Genomic DNA, 21,166 nt, shown 5'->3' with positions numbered 1-21,166 from the left:
GCAGAAGGGTGTGAAACAACAATAAAATGTCGATATAACAAGACTCGATCAGACCATGTTTATCTTTCAGATTAAAGGTTTGTATTAAACCATTCATCTTGGTGGATTTAGTACAACTGGGATACAAAGGCTTGTCTCCATCATGAACGAAATGTATAAATTCATCTGACTCTACTGAGAACCCATCTTCTAAATCTCTCCATAAGTCATGGTTCATTTCAATTGTTTCAGAACCCTCACTTATATGATTTGAGTCTGCAATAGAACACTCACCGTGCCATACCCAAGTTGTATATGTTTTCATAATTCCATTACAGATTAAATGATCCTTAATGAATTCAATACTACCACCTTTGAGGTTACAACATTTGACACAAGGACAGAAAATATAGTTTGAGTTTGGAGCATTATCAGTTGCAAACTTCAAAAACTCTTGTAAGCCTATTCTAAACTGTAGTGATCTCCTATCAGCCACCATCTATGGTTTATCCATCTTGAACAAACATAATCTATAATCAGTTTTATTCTAACTAATAACAATAAACACATACATTGACAAACAACAAACAACAAAGAAACCCAATATGTAAATATATCCGCAAGACTATAAACCCAGCATCAAAAGTACATGAAAGAATCATCCAATGCAAACTCCATTGTCAAAAAAGCAGCTAAACATAAAAAAATAAACAGATATACTAAAACGAGATAAAACCCTTATTTCAGAATGTAGATACCTAATGTTAAGTAAACAAACTTCAAATTATAGAATGAATATGCAGTGGATTAGGTCACAACTAACATGCAGATAGTATAATAATTTCAAGAACTAATCGTTTGAACACAGCATAATGACTTAAATAAACCCTAATAAAAACCTTACCGAGATGATGAATTCACGAGGTCGAAGACGATTCACACGATTGACAGAGGTAAAGCTTGAAGGAGAAGATGAATTGTGTTTAGGGTTTGCAGAGGTAAAGCTCAAAGGAGAAGATGAGTTCAAAAGAATGGGTTTATGCAGAAATGGCCATATATACCCCTTTCTTTTTTTAAGCGCGCAAAACGAAAGTCACACTTTTTGCTCCCTCGCATTTCTAATATTTGGTTGCCGCTTTTTTATTTTCGTATAACAATGACAGTCATTTATACACAGTGTCGTCTGATGGTTAAGTGACTTTTCAATCAAAATCGCGTTTTTTTGAGATGACAGAATACTGTCATCGTAACGTCACATGTGAATCGAGTGCGTTTTTAATTAAGCCTTTAGATAGCAGGATGTTAAAATATTGTCACGAAAAAAATTCAGACGACATGAAAACAAATGTTTGTCATGTATCTTATGTCATGTGAAAGGAAAATAGCATAATACTTATCCCTTAGTGAGTCTTTAAGTGTTAGCTCGTTGCGCGTCAAGTTTTAAATCAAAGCACGTAGACTTAACTCATTATTAGATGCAAAATCTGTAAATTTTCAACAAGGAAAAGCACACAAAAAAATGTCAAGAAATAGAGGTTTTTGATGTTCGCTCTTAGGCTCAAATATCGCACATAATTTGTTGGGTTTATTTTTGTGCTAAACGGCTTTCCTAAACTCGAGTTTAATTGTACATGTCTTCGGTTCTTAATTTATGCAACCGGTGGAATGAAAATAAGCAATTTAAACAAAGTAGAGTCTAGATGCAATCTTAGCTCATGATTTTACAGATATAGAATTTGTGTCTTTCACCTAAACTAGCTAGCATGCAATTTCAGTCCAATTTTTCATTTTTTTAAAACAGAAAACGAAGCTTAACTTCGAAGGAGATATACTATTTTTGGGATTATCATATACTGAAACTGACATGAAATAAAAATTGACACGGAAAACTGAAAACTAACACAATAAAATGCAAAATAAAACCGACATGACACGAGAAAATAAAAAAAATCTTGGGTTTGTCTACACCTCATCCTCACACTAAAATTTGCAATAAGTTCCAATATTGCAATTTTAAAATTAAAGCACGAAGTGTAAAAAATAGGGCTATAGAAGACAAACATGCTGGAGTTAGTGAATATTTAGGCCCTTTGTCTGAAATACACGATTTGTTAGTCGTGTATTTTGAACTCAAGTCGGTGAGTTGAGTGTAAGGGGGGTTATCTTTGTAATCACACTATGTAATAATGGGGAGAGAGTGGCTCTAGTATACCATATGGAATATTGTAATGGTCATTGGTCGTAGACCTTGACTTGGTATAAGAAACACTATAATGGGGAGTGACCTGTCACATTGGACTTGTCACTAGGTTGTCGGCATTCGACTATCTCTAGTAGTTGCCTCACATTCTTTTCTTATCCAACCATTATTGAGTTCAAATATGTGCGCAAAGCTTAACATACCACATTCCAACTCATAACATTGCAACTTACTCCATCTTATACCTTTCATATTTATCACATTATTATCATCAATTCCAATTACATTAACTAGTCACAAACCATGATACATTTATATACATATATAAGTAATATATCACATCCTGGTCCAATACCATGTAGATATTATCAAATTTGGCCCAAATACAACACCTTGGACCTTACGGCTTTAAAACGCATTTGCATGTATTGGATTCTCATTTTACTAATAAGTCTCAGTCACTCTCTCTCTCCATTTCTGATGTGGGATTCAGTTCATTTCTGCCCTCATCGTCATCCCTTATGACCGCTCCTTGCTCTGGCCTTCTACCCCGGCGCCACCCATTCCAGACCGGGTCGTTACAGGCCCACCGGCTTCCGCTTGGTTCATCCCCAATCACACGTCATACATGGAGAGTCGGCTTTGATACCAATTGTAACACCCTGGTCCAAAGCAGACAATTTCTACATGGTATTGGACTAGGGTGTTACAATTGGTATCATAACCGACTCTCCATATACGATGTGTGGTTCGGGAACGAACCAGACGAAAGCTGGTGGGCTTGTAATGACCCGGTCTGGAATGGGTGGTGTCGGGATAGAAGGCCTGAGCAAGGAGGGGTCCTAAGGGATGGTGATGGGGAATGAATGAACTGAATCCCATATCGGAAATGGAGAGAGTGTGACTAAGGCTTATTAGTAAGGTATGAATCCAATACACACACACGCGTTTTAAAGCCGTGAGGCCTAAGGTGTTGGATTTGGGCCAGAGCGGATAATATCTACATGGTATTGGACCATGGTGTTACAATTGGTATCAGAGCCGACTCTCCACGTATAATGTGTGATTCAGGGGCGAACCAGGCGGAAGCTGGTGGGCCTGTAATGACCCGGTCCGAAGTGGGTGGTGTCAGGGTAAAAGACCTGAGCAAGGAGCGACCCTAAAGGATGGCGATGAGGATAGGAATGAACTTAATCTCACATCGAAAATGGAGAGAAAGTGACTGGGACTTATTAGTAAAATGAGAATCCAATAGATACAGACGCGTTTTAAAGCCGTGAGGCCCAATGTGTTGGATTTGGGTCAAAGCGGACAATATCTACATGGTATTGAACCAAGGTGTTACATAATATGATTTTAATTACACTCAACTTGATATATTCTAGACAAATAAGAAGGTGGTGTTAACACTTTGTCTGATGATTTAATTCAATAATAGTGTTGGATTTGTTTAAAAAAAAAAAAAAGAAGGTGGTGATAGATGTTGTTTTTATCTAATGAAATTGATCTTTCTAATTTGGTGGTTTGATCTCGAATTGGGAAATATTCTTTCGGACAATACAAATTTTTTTTGTCATTGATTTCCCAATCAGTGAATAGTAATAGCTCATTGAGTTGTTAAACATGCTATTAATATTTTAATTATTAGTAGTATTTTTTTGAGGTAATTTCAAATACATATCTTGTGGTTTTACGGATTTGTAGATGGAATTTTTTCAGCGTTAACGTCAGGGGCGGAGCCAGAGGGGGCGGGGAGGGTCGGCCGACCCTCCGACTCCGCCGGAAAACCTTAGGAGGGGGTTCTCTTCCCAGGCTCCGCCAAAGCCCGTCATACTTGGAGCCCCTCCAACTATGGCGACTGAAGAAGAAGATGCACAGGAAGAGTTTCCAGCCATGGAAGCACAGCAATAACAGAGAAGAGAAAATATGATTAGGAGAAGAGAACAAGTAAATCGTGAAGAAGACATCATCAAGAAATTGAAGTTGAAGAGACCAACTTGAAAAGAAGCGTAGTTAGGCTCAAAATAAAGTTGCAATTACTGCCTTCCTATTTCCAATAAAAGCCATTAAAGTTTTTTGCCATGAGTCTTTTCAATTAGAAAAATTATTCACCAAATTGTTTTCTCGGTAATGAGTCTTTGTCATGTAAACTTCACATGTGCGTCAAGTTTTGGTGATATAAAGAATACCAAATGAATCGACGATGTACTACTTAGTGATAGACTTTTGTCAATTAAAAGAGAACACTTTCTCTCGAACTAATTTTTCTGAAATGTCCCATCTCGAAAATTATAATTGTTACATGTTAGAAATTTTTAGTAGCTTATTTAATTTTATTTTCTATATACAGTGGAGTCCCTCCAAACTCTCCCTCCTGGCTCCGCCACTGGTTAACGCTGGAATTTATAGAATTTTGAAAATTCCAGAAAATGCTCGAAGTTTAGTAACTAGTCAAAATGAAGAAGAAGACTTGTCAAAAGTAAAAAAAATTCCAAAATACCTCTCTATTACGTCATTCAGTTAACAGATTCCATCTATTTGTCTTGATAATGATGCAAACCGCAGAAGTATGTATGTATTTAAAATTAACCCTATTTTCCTATTCCTAGTTGTATTATTGAGTTTAGATCGCAATTAGAATATTCTACTTCCTCCGTTCCACAATACATGTCTTTCTAAAGAATTTTTGTTGTTTCATAATAAATGTTATTTTGATTCAATCTATGCACATTAATTGATTTTACCAAATATACTCTCATTTTTTTCAAATTGCCTTTTTACTTTGAAAATAGATAAAAAAATTAATTAGTGAATGCAATTAATACAAGGGTAACAAAGTTTTTTCGTTAAAATTAATTATTATTATTTTAATCCTTATGCCGTAATAAGAAATTACTAGTAATATTTTTTGGCATAAAGCATTATTTGGCCCCTGACCTATACAAAATTGTGTCATTTGGCCCCTGACTTATTATTTGATCACATTTGGCCCTTGACCTATCCCATTTGGTGAAATTTCACCCAATTTGTTTGAATACTTAACGGAATCGTTATCTCATTAATAAGTAACGATATTTTGATACTTAAACTTGAAGCGTGATATTTCTTGAAGTTTTTTTCCACATTATGTGGAAATAATTAATTAGATTAAAAAAACAAAAAAAACAAAAAACAAATCCTAAACTAAAATTTATTAAGTTCAAGTGTCAAAATATCGTTATTTATCAATGGGATAATGATTCGGTTAAATTTGAATCCAAATTGGGTAAAAATTTACCAATTTGAGATAGACCAGGGACCAAGTGTGACCAAATAATAGGTCAGGGGCCAAATGATAAAATTTTGGATAGACAGATAATGCTTTAAACTAATATTTTTTTAATTTATCTATGAGAACTTGTAAAAAGTTTAATAACAAGACCGGAAAGCATATACTACTCCACAAAGTATTAAATTCCATTGAATACACACAGAGAGGCACAAGTTCTGTTTTCTTCATTGAATTTCGTGTTGCTTTCAAAATTTGTTGTTATCAAATTCAAATTTGGAGTGCTTTTCTACGTCATATATTTCTGTCCTATTCATAACTCATAACTCAAACTCAATCAATTTATTTATTTTACTCTGACTATCTTTATTTATATACTAGTAATATTTATTTCATTTTTTAATTCAAAGTTTCAGAATTCAGTTTGATTCTCCGTATTTTCTTAAAGGTAAAATATACCTTTTGGTTTCCAAATTAAAACTTCAAAATCAATTAGGACGGTTAAACTATCAAAATCATCCATCAGTTTCCTAAACTAAATAAAAACCATCAACCGAGTCTCCTGAACAAAAATTATTAATTGAAGTCTCATCGAAAATCATTCGGTTGAAAAGTTTCAAGATCTCTTTCCCAAACTCATTTTGAACCAACACAAAGATTATTACAGTCTATATCTAATAGTCACAATTTCCTATTTTAGGATGATATGCGGACGTTCAAAGATCTTATTGATGATTTTAATAATTTAGGATCACAGTTGACTTTAAAATTTGTGTTTGGAGAGCCAAATAGGTGTACTGCATTTTTAAAATTTATCCGACTAATATATTTGAGTTTTGTCAGATACATTTTACGTATATTCTCTTTCAGTTAAAGTTTGTTTATTTAGCAAAAAATATTGGGTTAGAGAAAATTTTATACTGTGAAAATAATTTAACATAATATTTTACCCAAATAACTGAGGCTAAATGTTATTATGTACCGTGTATTAAACGACTAGAGACCCATATATAATATAACCATTCAAACATAGAACTCTGATTCAAAATCTTCAATTTAACTAACTTTAGATCCTTAATTACCCATAGATCTCTATTAATCTTTTTAATTCACTCATTGTGATCATTCTCCCCCTAAATAATAATAATATTATTATTATTATTTGTTGTAGTTGTCGTAAAATCAAGTGAACTAAAAATTCAAACTGATAATAAAAGATCAACTTCATATTAATATCTAACACACTTCTACACGTGAATGCTCATCAAACATATACAATACAAATCCATTTTACTATATATTTTTAATTCTACTAGTTAATAAGGTTGTTAGAATTCGAACCTCGACTGTTTTGTTTAAAAAGAACTGATATCGTGTTATGAAACTATTTAAGCTAAAAACTATATAAAAGTGGTATCATAAAATTGTATTTTGCTTTTATTATTATCTCCACACCACTGGTTGTGTTGTGTATACGAAATATCGGAAATAGTGAAAGGAAACAAAAAGGTTACTTTCAATAGTGATTCCATTTTGTGATAAATTAGAAGAAGTCATATTCGATTCTGATATGGTAATTAAAAGAAATTGTCATATAGTTACTCATGGAAATGATAATTTTGGAGACCAAAATCCAAGGGAAGACCATAATCCAAGGGAAGAGTCGTGAGGAAGAAATTCTAAGCTACTTTGAAATTAATACACTCCGATAATAAAAAATTATTTTATATACCTGAAATGATTGATGTAAAAAAATATAGGTTTAATAGTCACCCAATCCCTTACATTTGTAACTTTTTTTCACCTGGTCCCCTCAACTTAGGAACAACCTCTCAACCCCCTCAATTCTCCAAAAATATCACATACAACCCCTTATATTTTTATGTTCGGTCAAAATATTGACCCGTGTAGAAAACGTGCTTGACTGTTGACCACACCAATGCCACGTGTCACTTTTTTATTAAATTTTTCCAAGTGATTTCACCTCGACGACCACTACTGCCAACCTCAGCACCTCGATAAGGCTGCGACGACAAACAGCGACAATACTTCGCATACAATAATCACTTGGAAAAATTTAATAAAAAAAATGACACGTGGCATTGGTGTGGTCAACAGTCAAGCGCGTTTTCGACACAGGTCAATATTTTAACCGAACATAGAGGTGTAAGGAGCTGTATGTGATGTTTTTGGAAAGTTGAGAGCAATTGAGAGGTTGTCCCCTAAGTTGCTGGGATTAGGTGAAAAAAAGTTACAAGTTTAAGGAGTTTGGTGTCTATTAAGCCAAAAATATAATATATACATTAGTTGATTAATCACGTGTATATCTAAACAAAATTTCGCATAAAGGCCCTTGTAAAGGAATTTTTTTATTGAGTGTTTGATATTACGAATATATCAAGGAGTTGTTTGGGTGTTCCTTTTCATGTTTAGGTTTATGTTTTCAAAAGAGTTTTAGATGTTTGGTTAGTGACCTCCTGTTTGCCTTTTATATTAGAAAAACATCATTAGGTGCAATGGAAGAACCAGAACCCAAACTAAGCCGGAACTTAAATATTTAATAATAAATTTTTATAACGTTAAAAATATTATATCACGTAAAATTCAATAATTTTTAAAACGATAATTTGGGGGGCTAATTTTAACCTTGTGGTTGACGGTAAATTTTCAAAGTCAAGCCTGTTAGGATTGGGTAAATTTTTTTTAGCCTCCAACGCGTTAAAACTGTAAAAATGTTATCATTTTTTAGAAACTAGCATTTAACTAATAGAAAATTAAACATGTTTACTTTTTTTAGGATAAATTACAAAACTAAGTCAAATGAGATGCCCATTTACATATTTAACTCATTTACTCAACCTACTACATATCTAGACTGTTTTTGTGTGACTTTCCCATAATACTCAAATCTTTCATCTTCCCCTTTCTCTTCCTCTTCCTTACGGTTTCCTCTTCACCCCGAAATAGCTCCTCCTCCTCCTTCCACAGGAATCTAACCTGCAAAACCTTCAACACGTTTTCCTCACATCTCTCTCCATTCTCGACTAAAACAACGTCGTCTACAGCCAATCCATTAGACCTATTACTTTTACCTCCGCCGGGCCATAAAAATTGCAAAGAATACCTAAAAGAGAATTTAGGCGCCGCTTTCTGAGGCTGAGCGGCAGCCACAGTAGATTTCTCTCGATTCAACTTACTTATATGCAATGGGTTTATACGAGCCTCCAAATATCCACCGATGGAGATCGGCGGAGCAATACCGTGAATCCCTGTTTTTAAACAGAGAGTATCCATTTCTGATTAATGTTAATTTTGGCTTTCAGTAATATTTAATGTTGTTATTGTGGCAATTTTATTATAAATTTTGATAAGGTTATGATTTTAATGTTAGAATTCGTTGTTGTTTACCATTTTTTTTTTTGTTATATACCACTTAGAGAATTTTGTTAAAATCACATCTAGACTTCGCATATGCTAATTAAAATCATCAACTAAACCCAACATTCGCTTCGCAGGCTTCACATATGCTAATTAAAATCCTCAACTAAACCAAACATTTGCTTCGCAGGTTTCGCATATTAGTTTCGCAGGCTTCACATATGCTAACTTCTGCAAAGTGAGACGGGAGGAAGACTGCCGCGCGTAAATATTGAGGGTATTATGGAAAAGTCATACAAAAATAGTCTAGATATGTAGTAGGTTGAGTGAATGGGTTAAATATGTAAATGAGCATCCCATTTAACCTAGTTTTGTAATTTATCCTTTTTTTTAATGGTAAAGACATAATAAAAATGAATATTAGATAGGGAAAAGTATAAAAATAAACCTTGTGGTTACACCTATTTTCGAACAACACTCATGTGGTTTAAAAGTTTGTAAAATGGTATCATGTACTTTATTCCGTTAGCAAACACATATTAAATTGACTATCGGTATTAAAAATGAATTCAAAAATGTTATCAAAATAAAAATAAAGAATCCATTTAAATTAATTAATAATAGTAACATGTTTTTATAATTATTGAAAAATAAAATTAAAATAAATAAAAACTTTTTAAAAGAAAATAAAGTTGGAAGGAGTTGAACATAGGGCCTCTTAAATAAAAATAAACATCCTTAACCATCTCATCTACCTTTAAACATTGAAATAATACTACATAAAGTCAATATAATTCTCTCCAAAATATTATCAGACACCATTACTTAATTTTTTTTTTCTCAATTCTCCGGCGGCCTGCCGGGGCTCGAGCCCACCTCAGCCCCCCTAGTTCCGCCCTTGATTAGGTGTTTGGTTAGTTTAAAAGCAGTCTTTTACAAAAACAGAGAATCTCTGCTTTTTGGAAAAACAGTTTTTTCCATCAACAAACAACAAACCGTACCAGCAAACAACAACAAACAGCAAACCGTAACAGCAAACAGTGGATAAAACAAACGGACCCTAAGTTTCTTATCATTAAGTTCCTAAGTTTCTTATCATTAAGTTTTTAGTTAGCTGTGAACATTTAGCGTTATTAATTTTATTTATATTTTAAATTATATATTTTATGGATTAAAATAAGGTTTGAACCGTATTTGTAAATAATAATTGTAATTTTATTACATTTATCAATTAAGCCGACAAGTAAAACATAAGAAAATAAAATAATAATTTTAAATATTTATATCATTTTCGAGTTAGTATATCAATCCTATTCCAATCTAAAAGTTTGTCAATTTCGTATCAACTGGAAAATAACATATTACGTATTAAGCTAAACTCAAAACAGTATAATTGGATGTCAATCATCGACAGCGTGTAATATTGTCATCCCTAGACTATTGCTGGTAAAATGTAAAGGAATTCTAGGTGGATATAGAGTTTGATGATGAAAGATGAAATTTTAATATTATTCCTGTTTGAAATGAATCACTAATGAAATGAAATAGTTTCATTAAAAGGCCCAAGAAATCATGTCACTTCTATTTAAAGAGGATAAAAATGAGTGAAAATCCTAATTTTAAGTTCTACCATTCATAACTTTCTTGCTATACCTCCAAATTAGATGGCTTTGGAAAGGAACGAGTACTAGAGAAGACTCCAAAATCTAATTCGGTTTCACTCATAGAGCTCAAATTTTTTTCCACTAAGCTTCCAAGCGGCTATTAAACAGCATGACAGGACAAATATACAGCCAAGTACTTGCCCAATGCGAAAAAAAAAAAAAAAAAAAAAAAACTAAGCAAATCTGTGAAATTTCATAACTACATGAAATGGAAGGGGAAAAAGGAACTCGAGTCTAACACTACTTTTTGGCTGAATCAATAAACACTAACAACAAAATTGCTAAATCTATCAGGGATTGAAATCAAAACATCAAGCAGAAAATGTACATCTATTATATGCAAATCAACCCAAACAAGATCACCAATCAAGCATCATCAGCATCACTTCCAACAGCATGAGCTTCTTGATTGATCATATCATTTCTTTCATCAGGATCCAAAATCTTAAACCTGGTAACAATAGAATCCACCCTCAAAAACATTAAACAATTTAAAGGGGACCACCATAACTAGTAGTACTCACTACAAACCTCTCAAGGATGAACTTTCCTTCCTTGTACTTCTGGGGCTTCTCGTGGGCATACAACTAAAAACAACAAACAGATCATGTGAATGGCTGCATTTTAGCTAACACAACAATCCCTTAGACAGAAACTACTATTTCAATATCCTATTCTTACATATTTCCACCCCACAATTGAACCACATCCAACACAGAAAATGTCAACCACAGTGTGCATTCCGGTTATCATCATACGCTCTTCCTCCTCTCCTTCTGTGATATTCACACTTACCATTGAGACAAAACAATGTCAGACCAGGTGATCACAAAATGCATATTAGAATTTCACACTCATGATAACAGGCACCATGTGAAATAGGAATGCATTCATTGCGCAGCTCCTATGCATGCATGGACACCACAGTTACCATTGATGCAGAAGGTACAATTTGTAATGTATTATATATTCCACTTGGTCCCTTTACATTCAAGGCAGCTACATAGACCAATTAATAGGATAATCTACAGGAAATCACTAGTATGCAACAAGAAAAGACATGGGAGCAACAACTTAACAACAAAGTTCCAAAGCTTAGACTGATTCAAGCACATAAGTTCATAAGAAAACTCCCACAGCTTAAATCAATACAAAGCCTAAATCCAATTATGAGATTCAGTGATCATAGCACACAATTAATTAAGGAAAAATAGTATAAAAGTAGGATTTTAAAGTCTAACATGTGATAATAAGACCAAAATCATGGAACACTTACACCTTGTCAAAGAGAAAAGCCTTTCCATGCCTGCAGTGGAAAGACTGGAACAGAGAAAAGAAAACATTAGAATGTCATTCTGTTACGAACTAATCCTTATTAAGAAGAAGGCTGGCAGTCATCCAATCAGAACAATGAGAACATAACAACTCAACATTTAACTTCCATTAATAGATTGAAAAAGAAAAGAATATAAAATATTGGATTTTCTCAATCACATTCTATAAATTTTAATGCCCAAAGAACATAATCTATTTGGTGATTAATAGCTGGAAACATATTATCGTTGATAATGTCGCCTTCCAGTTAAAGATTAATCAAGAGAAAAAGGCAGTAACATAAAGCCTCAAACCAACAATGCAAACAAGAAAAGGGATAAATTAACATACATACTATTATCTCGATCTATTTCTCTAGAAAATCATCAGCAAAGGGTTTTCCCCCAATTCCACACCGCAATCGCAATCGCAAACGGAAATGCATGTGCAGAAGAAAGATCAATCTGTAATCTAGAATGACGGAGAAGAAAGAGGAGAAATACCTTAGACATGATGTCCTCAAGCATCGCTAAATGGGTTTGGCAGTGCTTGCATTTGAAGATGCTTCTTCCTTCAAGAGTGATCAGAAATAACCTTCCCATTTTTTTTCTTATCTCCACTCAATCTAACAAACTTTCTTCCCCTTCGAAAATCATCCAAAATCCATCGGCATGTCAGTAAAACACAAAATAAATTATTCTCCCAAATAAGATATGCATGTTAAGAATGAATCGACACAAAAACAGTAGAAATGAAGATGGAAAGAGAATCTGAAAAAATGCATATAAAAAGAAAGAGAGTTTTTGTTTGATGAAGAATCTTACCAGCAGTTACAAAGAGAGCAGAGAAGCTATGGAAACATTTGGTGGAGCCAGAAGGGAAGTGGAAGCATTCCCTCTCCCTCTCCTTATATACATGTGATGTGATGTCAGCCATTTCAGAATTCACAAGGGGCACTCATGTCTCGTGTCTCATGTCATGTGTCCACCAAATACCATATTTGTCCATAAAATTTAATTTTTTTATAGTTCAATTTAAAACCCGTTTAGTTTATGGGTTGTTTGCTGTTTGAAAAAAAAAAATAGAAATTTTATTTGTCCACATTAATGCTTTTCCGTATCGTTCCTCGAACGACCCTCCAAGACATTTCCACATTGTTCCGCGAGCACCACTTTAATGCTTTTCCCATCGTTCCTTAAACGATCCACCAATACATTTCCACATCGTTTCGTGGGGTAAATTTCATCGATGGTGTACAACATTTGTCTCATTTCACATTTTGGTGTACAACCTTCAATTTGTCTCACTAATATGTACGAACTTATAGGTGACCTCCCACTAGGGGTGCAACCGAGCCGAACCGAGCCGAACCCTAGGTAAGCTTGGTATTGGCTCGTTAATATCTCGAGTCGAGCCCTCTCGAATCGAGCTTTGACGAGCTTTAACCGAGCCGAGCTTTGACCGAATCTGACCGAGCTTTGACCGAGCCGAGCTTTGACCGAGCCGAGCTTTTATTGAGCTTCAACGAGCTTTAACCAAATTCATTATATACGCGTAGAATAAGTAGTATAAAAAAATAGAAAAGCCTTATAACATACTCCATATGAGTTTAAAATATTTATAAAGAAAAACAATCATGTTATTGTCGAGATTCCAGAACAGTATATGATACTTGTACTCAGAAAACACAAGCTCGGAGAAAAATTTCAAACAATGACATATATATTAAACTTTGTAATGTATTGTATTCCTTATCAAAACCTAATTGTCTCGCTAAAGCCTCAAATGTCTAAGTTTTTTTTTGTATCATTTTTTGTATGGATTAAATCTTATTTGAGTTGTGAATTGTGATGAAAACTAATAATAACCAATGAAATATATATATATATATATATATATAAAATGAAATATATATAGTAATTAAAAATAATCGAGCCTGCTCGCGAGCTATCGAGCCGAACCTGAGGAAGCTCGGACTTAGCTCGTTAGTGCTCGAGCCGATCCCGAACTGGAGTCGAGCCATATCGAGTCGAGCTTTGATCGAGCTTTCACCGAGCCGAGCTCGAATAGTTTGCGAACTACCAAGGCTCGTTTGCACCCCTACCTCCCACTATGGTGTACAACAGGTAAAAATGACCGGTCAACGTTCAGTCAACGCGCCACCTCAGCTTTGACCAGTCAAAAAGTAAAAAAAAAATAACCACTTAATATAAAATTATTTCTATACCCATATCTCTCCATCTATTCATCTTCTTTCCTCCATTTCTTTCTCTATCTTCAAATTTCTCTCTCTAACCTCTTTCTCTCTCTTCCATCAAACTCTTATCAAGTGATCTTTGGGAGATTAGGAATCGGGATTGAAAAGAGCAGTGGAATAGAAGGTTTTATGCATCCCTCAAAAATTATTTCAACCGCCATTTTCATTTTCCTATTGAATGAGCTGAAGAAAATATATAGATATCCGGGCATAAATTTTGAATGAATGAGTTCAAGAACAATGACTCAACATACACAGGCTTATTAAAATATATAGCATACTTTATCAAAAAAGATATATATATATATATATATATATATATATATATATATATATCAAATGTTACAGATGGAGCAAAATCATAATATAGATCCAATAAAATAATTGTATAACATGAGTGGGTGAATAAAATCCGTAGTTGCCAGAATTGAAATAATCTGAACTGTTGAGTATTCTTATTGATGAGGATTGTTTAAATACAGGATTGTTACAACTAGGTTTTCCTATAAATTAGGAAGAGATAATTATAAATTAAATACAATATCAACAGAATATATTTTATATATCTATCACACCCCCGTAGTCGAAACATGAGGAGGAAGCCGGACGTTGAGACTAGTCTGAAAGTCATCGAAGAGAACAGACGGAAGACCTTTAGTGAAGATATCGGCGATTTGATGACGAGACGGCACATGGAGAACTCGAACTTCACATTTGGCCACTTTTTCGCGAACAAAATGAATGTCCATTTGAATGTGCTTTGTGCGTTGATGTTGTACAGGATTATCAGAGAGATAGACAGCACTAATATTATCACAATAGACCAAAGTAGATTTCCGAATCGGGCAATGAAGTTCGAGAAGAAGGTTCCGAATCCAACATGTTTCGGACACCACATTAGCAACACCCCGATATTCCGCTTCAGCGCTAGATCGAGAGAGAGTGGGCTGTCGTTTAGCAGACCAAGAAACGAGATTGTCACCAAGAAAAATACAGTAACCGGAGGTAGATCGTCGTGTGTCTGGACAACCACCCCAATCAGCGTCGGTGTAAGAGACTAGAGAAGTTAGATCAGATGAGGTGAGAGTAAGCCCCATATCAAGTGTGCCTTTAACATACCGTAGTATCCGTTTGATAGCTGCCATATGTGGAGTTTTGGGATCATGCATAAAGAGGCAGACTTGTTGAACTGCATAAGATATATCAGGCCTAGTCAGAGTCAGATACTGTAAGGCACCTGCAAGACTTCGGTATTCGGTTGGATCGTGGTAGGAGGATCCTGATGAGATACTGAGCTTTTGTTTAGTGTCAACTGGAGTAGCACACGGATTAGACGAGGTGAGACTGGCCTTTTCAATGATTTCAGAAGCATATTTTCTTTGAGAGAGAAACAAGGAGCCCGGAGATCGAGTAACAGAGATGCCCAAAAAGTAGTTCAAAGGGCCTAAGTCCTTCATAGCAAATTCAGAACTAAACTGTGCCATAATAGAAGACCGTAGCTTATCCGAAGAAGCAGTAAGAACAATATCATCAACATATAGGAGCAAATAAGCTATGTCTGGGCCTCGGCGAAAAACAAAGAGAGAATGATCAGAAATACTGTAAGAAAAGCCCAATGTAGAGATAAAAGAGGCAAACCGTTGGTACCAAGCCCGAGGAGCTTGTTTCAGGCCATAGAGAGATTTCTTGAGTAAGCACACATACTCAGGATGAGTTGAGTCACGAAAACCCAAAGGTTGATGCATATAAACTGTCTCATGGAGGTCCCCGTGAAGAAAGGCATTATTGACGTCAAGTTGGTGAAGGCTCCAGTTTTTAGAGAGAGCAATACTTAGCACAACGCGAATAGTAGCAGGTTTGACCACTGGACTGGAAGTTTCTCCACAATCAACTCCAACTAATTGATTTGCCCCATTGCCAACTAGGCGGGCCTTGTATCTTTCAAAGGAGCCATCTGCATTAAATTTATGCCTGAAAATCCACCAACTACGTAAAATGTTAGCATCAGAAGGACGGGGTACAAGGACCCACGTCTTATTTTTAATAAGAGCAGCATATTCATCAGTCATAGCATTTTTCCAATTGGGATCTTGTAATGCGAGAGTAGGGTTTTGTGGAATAGGAGAGATAAGAGATGTGTGTAGGTTAAGTTTGCGACAGGGCTTAAAAATTCCGTCTTGGGCACGGGTTCTCATATTATGGGATCTTGGAGGCTCTTGGGTAGAGGAAATAATTGGTATATTGGTGGCAGGGAGGGGAAGGGGTGCTAAAATAATGACAGGCATGTTTATGGGAGGCGTGGGCTGATGAGGAGAGAGTGGAGAGGCCGAAGGAGGGGAATGGGGAGATGGGCTGGTGGGGCGTTGGGTGTTTAAGGGGGAGTGGGTCAGATTTGGGCTAGTAGGGAAGTGGGTTGGGCTGGAAGGGGAATGGGGAGATGGGCTGGGGGGCGTTGGGTCTTTAAGGGGGAGTGGGTCAGATTTGGGCTAGTAGGGAAGTGGGTTGGGCTGGAAGGGGCATGGGCCATAGGATGGAGGGAATTAATTAGGAGTGGCCGGTTAGAAGGCATATTTTGGGCAGTAAGGAGAAATTGGTTTTGAGCAGGAGATGGAAATTGGTTTTGAGCAGGAGATGGAATTAGAGAAGCAGGGGAGGGGTAGTGAATAGGCGATAGGATTGGTGGATTTGCAAACGGGAATTTGCCTTCGTCGAACATAACATGCCGAGAGATGATTAATTTCTGAGTAGCAATATCGTAACACTTATATCCGCGATGATTGGACGGAAAACCTAAAAAGACGCACGGCGTAGAGCGTGCTTGAAGTTTGTTGCGGGAGGAGGAAGGAATAAGGGGGAAGCATAAACAACCAAAAGTACGAAGATGTGTGTATGTGGGATGTCGGTTATAAAGAATGCGGGTAGGAGAGAGGGAGTCGAGATTTTTAGTAGGATAGATATTAAGGAGGTAAGTGGCATGAGCAAGGGCGTGATGCCAAAAGGACTGTGGAATGGACGCGTGGGTCATTAATGTGCGAATAATGTTATTAATGGTACGAATAGTTCATTCGGTTTTCCCGTTTCGAGAAGACGAATGAGGACAAGAGAAACGAAATGACATGCCATTTTTTGAGCAAAAATTATGAAATTGTGCATTGTTATATTCACCGCCATTGTCACATTGAAAAGTTTTTATTTCACGTTCGAATTGAGTGCGAATGAAGTTGCGAAAAGTGAGAAAGAGGGAGTAAACTTGTGATTTATTAGACATGGCAAAGGTCCACAAAAAATTAGTATAATCATCAATAAAGAGCACAATACCGATGACCACTAGAGCTTAAAACAGGAGATGTCCAAACATCACTATGAATAATGTCAAATGGCATTGAAGAAAAATTATTCGAAGCATAGAAAGGTAATTTAACCTGTTTCCCATAAACACAAGATTGACAAATATGCCTATCCAAATATTTATTACAATCAATAAAACCATTATTCCGAAGAGAACTTAAAATTTGAGATCCAGGATGACCTAGTCGGTTGTGCCAAAGATTAGAAGACAAAGCAGTAAACAAAAAAGAATTATTAGACGTCACAGGATAAAGGTCACCATTGTTATTACACCTCATGACTAGCATCCCCGTTTGCAAATCCTTCACAGAGAAACCAAAGGGATCAAACTCCACAGACACATGGTTATCAGATGTAAATTTTCTTACAGATATAAGGTTCTTAATAAGCTTAGGAGCATGCAATACATTTGTTAAGGTGAGAGGTTTGGATGAATTGGGTAAAGTTGCATTACCAAGACCGACAACGGGAATTAAATGACCATTACCAACGATAATGCTATTATTTAAACTCTTATTAAAATAAGAAGTGAGCGTACCTTGATTAGCCGTCATATGTGAAGTAGCCCCAGTATCCATATGCCAAGCTTCTGGTGGAGATTGAATGGCCATTGTATGCATCGCAGCATTAATGTCAGTAGGAAAATATTCCTGAGATACGTGGGCTTGTGGCCGAGCACCGAGTAAACCAGGCTGCAGAGAGGAGCCGCGAAGCGGGCCTGCTGGAGATGTGGGCCAGGATGGGTAAGGACATAGAGGTCCGGCCCACTGCTGGTGAGAGGCCCATGGAGGAGCAGCCCAGGTGCTGTAATATGGCTGCTGGAAAAATCTTTCTGAGGTTCGTCCTTTGTGGTTTCTGCCGCGGGAACGTCCACCATGATGGCCTCCACGCTGGTGGCTGGAGGAGGAAAATTGCGGCTGAGAGGGGGAAGACGCCGGTGATATCGCGGCTGCTGGTGGGCCAGATCGCAGGGACAGCGCTGTTGTTTCCGGTGGGACGGAAATTTTCTTCATGCGGGCAGCTTCTTCAAGAACTAACATAGAACGGGCTTTGTAAAAGGGCGGAAGTTTGTCACCATGGCGAATTTGTGTTCCTATCGTGTCATAAGCATCAGTTAAACCCGAAATTAATTGGAGGACGAGGCGATCATTAGTGACAGGAGATCCCACATTAGTCAATTGATCTGACAAAGACTTGAGATGTTGGCAGTAGGATGAAGCATCCGTAAAATTTTCCATTTTGACAGAAGAGAATTCTTGTTCCAGATATAAGGCACGAGAATTTTTGTTGTCAGAAAAGATATCTTCGAGACGGTTCCAGGCTTGAGCAGAGGTAGAATTAGTTTCAATGATCGTATTAAGTAAATCATTAGAAATCGTGCTATAGATCCATTGAAGGACGATAGCGTCGATGCGAGACCATAAAGCGGGTTCTTTAGATTTCATCACAGAAGAGGATGATTCAAATTTATCATCACAGGCTGGGATTATGTGGTCAAGAACCATGAAAGCTTTGGCGTGAATTTTGAACAGTTCTGCCCATGTTGTGTATTGGATCTTCTCAATGGTAAGGGTTTCTTTGATAAAAGAGATGTTGGATACAGTGAGCGCAGTGTGGATTGGGATGGGAGGGGATTTGTCTGTCATTGTGAAAATACAGGATAGGAGGAAAGGGGAAGAAACTGCCGAAATAGCAGTATGAAATCGGCCAGGAATGGAAGGGAATGAGCTTAGGAAGAAGAGTTATAGTAGACTCGTGATACCATGAAATAATCTGAACTGTTGAGTATTCTCATTGATGAGGATTGTTTAAATACAGGATTGTTACAACTAGGTTTTCCTATAAATTAGGAAGAGATAATTACAAATTAAATACAATATCAACAGAATATATTTTATATATCTATCAAGAATTACATCGGAAACTGGTGATAAGAATGGGCCACATGTCTTCAACTCGGGTGATAAATTCTAACAGATACTCTTCTCTCAGCTTCCCCTTATATGTCTTCAACTCTACACTAAAAGGCTCATAATGGGTAAGCTTTTATTGGGCTGGTGTCAAATTCCGGTTACTGATATTGCTTTTCCGGTGGATTCTCTTAGGTTCCTTAATTACGGGTTACGGGATATAGATGGAACAAGAGGTCATGTGATTATCAATCTTGCTATCAAATTGACTGGTTTAAGAGTTAACTAAAATTAGTAAGAGTTATATGAAAATCTTAATTACATAATCCTATACTATGCAAATTACAATAAATCTTAATTTTCCGTTAGAAGGAATAACTTCAGTAGTCAATTAAGTTCAAAAGGTTAGAGAGAGAGTTTGATATAGAATGAATCTTGTTTTCGATATAGAATTGATGAGAGTTTGATGGAAGAGAGAGAGAGATTAGAGAGAGAAAGAAATGGAGGGAAAAAGATGAATAGATAGAGATATATGGGTATAGAAGTAATTTTATATTAAGTGGTTAGTTTTTTTTTTACTTTTTGACCGGTCAAAGCTGAGGTGGCGCGTTGACTGAGCGTTGACCGGTCATTTTTACCTGCTGTACACCATAGTAGGAGGTCACCTATAAGTTCGTACATATTAGTGAGACAAATTGAAGGTTGTACACCAAAGTGTGAAATGAGACAAAGGTTGTACACTATCGATGAAATTTACCCCGTTTCGTGCAACACTTTATACATTTTCTTATCGTTCCATGAACAACGCTTTAATGTATATCCACATAGTTCTGTGAACGACATTTTATACATTTGCGCATCGTTCCTCGAACGACCCCTTATTAAGTGAACGCCTCTTCCAGATTTCTCCACACATTTGTGCGAGCATCTATCATCACTCCAATGAATATACCGTTTCCATAAAGTTTCGAGACCATACCAAATCATCCTCACCCCGAAGGCATTCTGCAAAGAACTCACATCAAATGGTTCATCAAAAGCGTTCCACAAAAAGAAGAGAGGGGCTACTTGATAAGGAATATGGGTCAAGCCAATAAAGTCCAACACACAAGCTCTCAAAACTATTAGCATGGTGGATTGACCCAGATCCACATACATCGATTTGACCCAACTACATCCTCTATACAAAAGCCCTAAGCCCCATTTACAATGTGTGTTCTCTTTCTAAACCTTTACAGACTTAGGCATCATAGTATTTTCAGAAATTGTTCTCACACAGGTGGATGAGTTGTGGTTAGGGGTGAAATGCCATGAGGTGGTTTTAGCGAAGCCGGGATCTTCATATTTGATATATTTACTCAAATTATCAACATGACCTCTTAAGTATAAAGTCAGCCTGACCTTGAGACCCTAATTTTTTATAGGGTAAATTATAAAAATGGATCATTTGATAGGTATATTTATATATTTAAACATATTACACTATCTTTTATCAAATTAGACATTCTTGAATTAGACTTTTTCAAAAGACACATAATATATATATATATATATATATGGGTCAGATCCAGCGTGACAAGGGGTTAAGTTGTGACAATTAGCTTATTATGTGACATGACAAAACTACTTAGTTTTGATGATAATTAAAAAGGGCAAGGTGACAAATTGGTAAATAAAATGAAAAAGAGGATAGAGAAAATTATTTTATTTCTTTTCTTTAAAATACATTTTCCCGACATCTCTAACATCGTTTTTCGAAATTTTTTATACTATTAGACTCGTCTAAATTAGACGGTCATTTTAAGATCCCTGAAGCTCAAGTAAAAAAATTTCCGGTGAACAGAATCC

General features: G+C 36.0%; 1 protein-coding gene across 1 annotated transcript; it reads right to left on the bottom strand.

The window, feature by feature from the left end:
- Positions 1-10,663: 10,663 nt before the first annotated feature.
- LOC136206253 (protein yippee-like) lies at positions 10,664-12,699 on the bottom strand. Its single transcript, XM_065997234.1, has 6 exons — positions 12,628-12,699; positions 12,307-12,446; positions 11,766-11,809; positions 11,171-11,279; positions 11,021-11,076; positions 10,664-10,940 (listed from the first exon to the last, which is right to left on the bottom strand). The coding sequence occupies exons 2-6, from the start codon at positions 12,403-12,405 to the stop codon at positions 10,856-10,858; spliced, it is 393 nt and encodes a 130-aa protein (XP_065853306.1). The 5' UTR covers positions 12,406-12,446; positions 12,628-12,699; the 3' UTR covers positions 10,664-10,855.
- Positions 12,700-21,166: the final 8,467 nt, after the last annotated feature.

The sequence above is a fragment of the Euphorbia lathyris genome, chromosome 9, assembly GCF_963576675.1.
Source record: "Euphorbia lathyris chromosome 9, ddEupLath1.1, whole genome shotgun sequence".
Lineage (NCBI taxonomy): Eukaryota > Viridiplantae > Streptophyta > Magnoliopsida > Malpighiales > Euphorbiaceae > Euphorbia > Euphorbia lathyris.
Note: the sequence above shows the minus strand (reverse complement) of the source record. Positions and strands in the feature narration are given on the sequence as shown.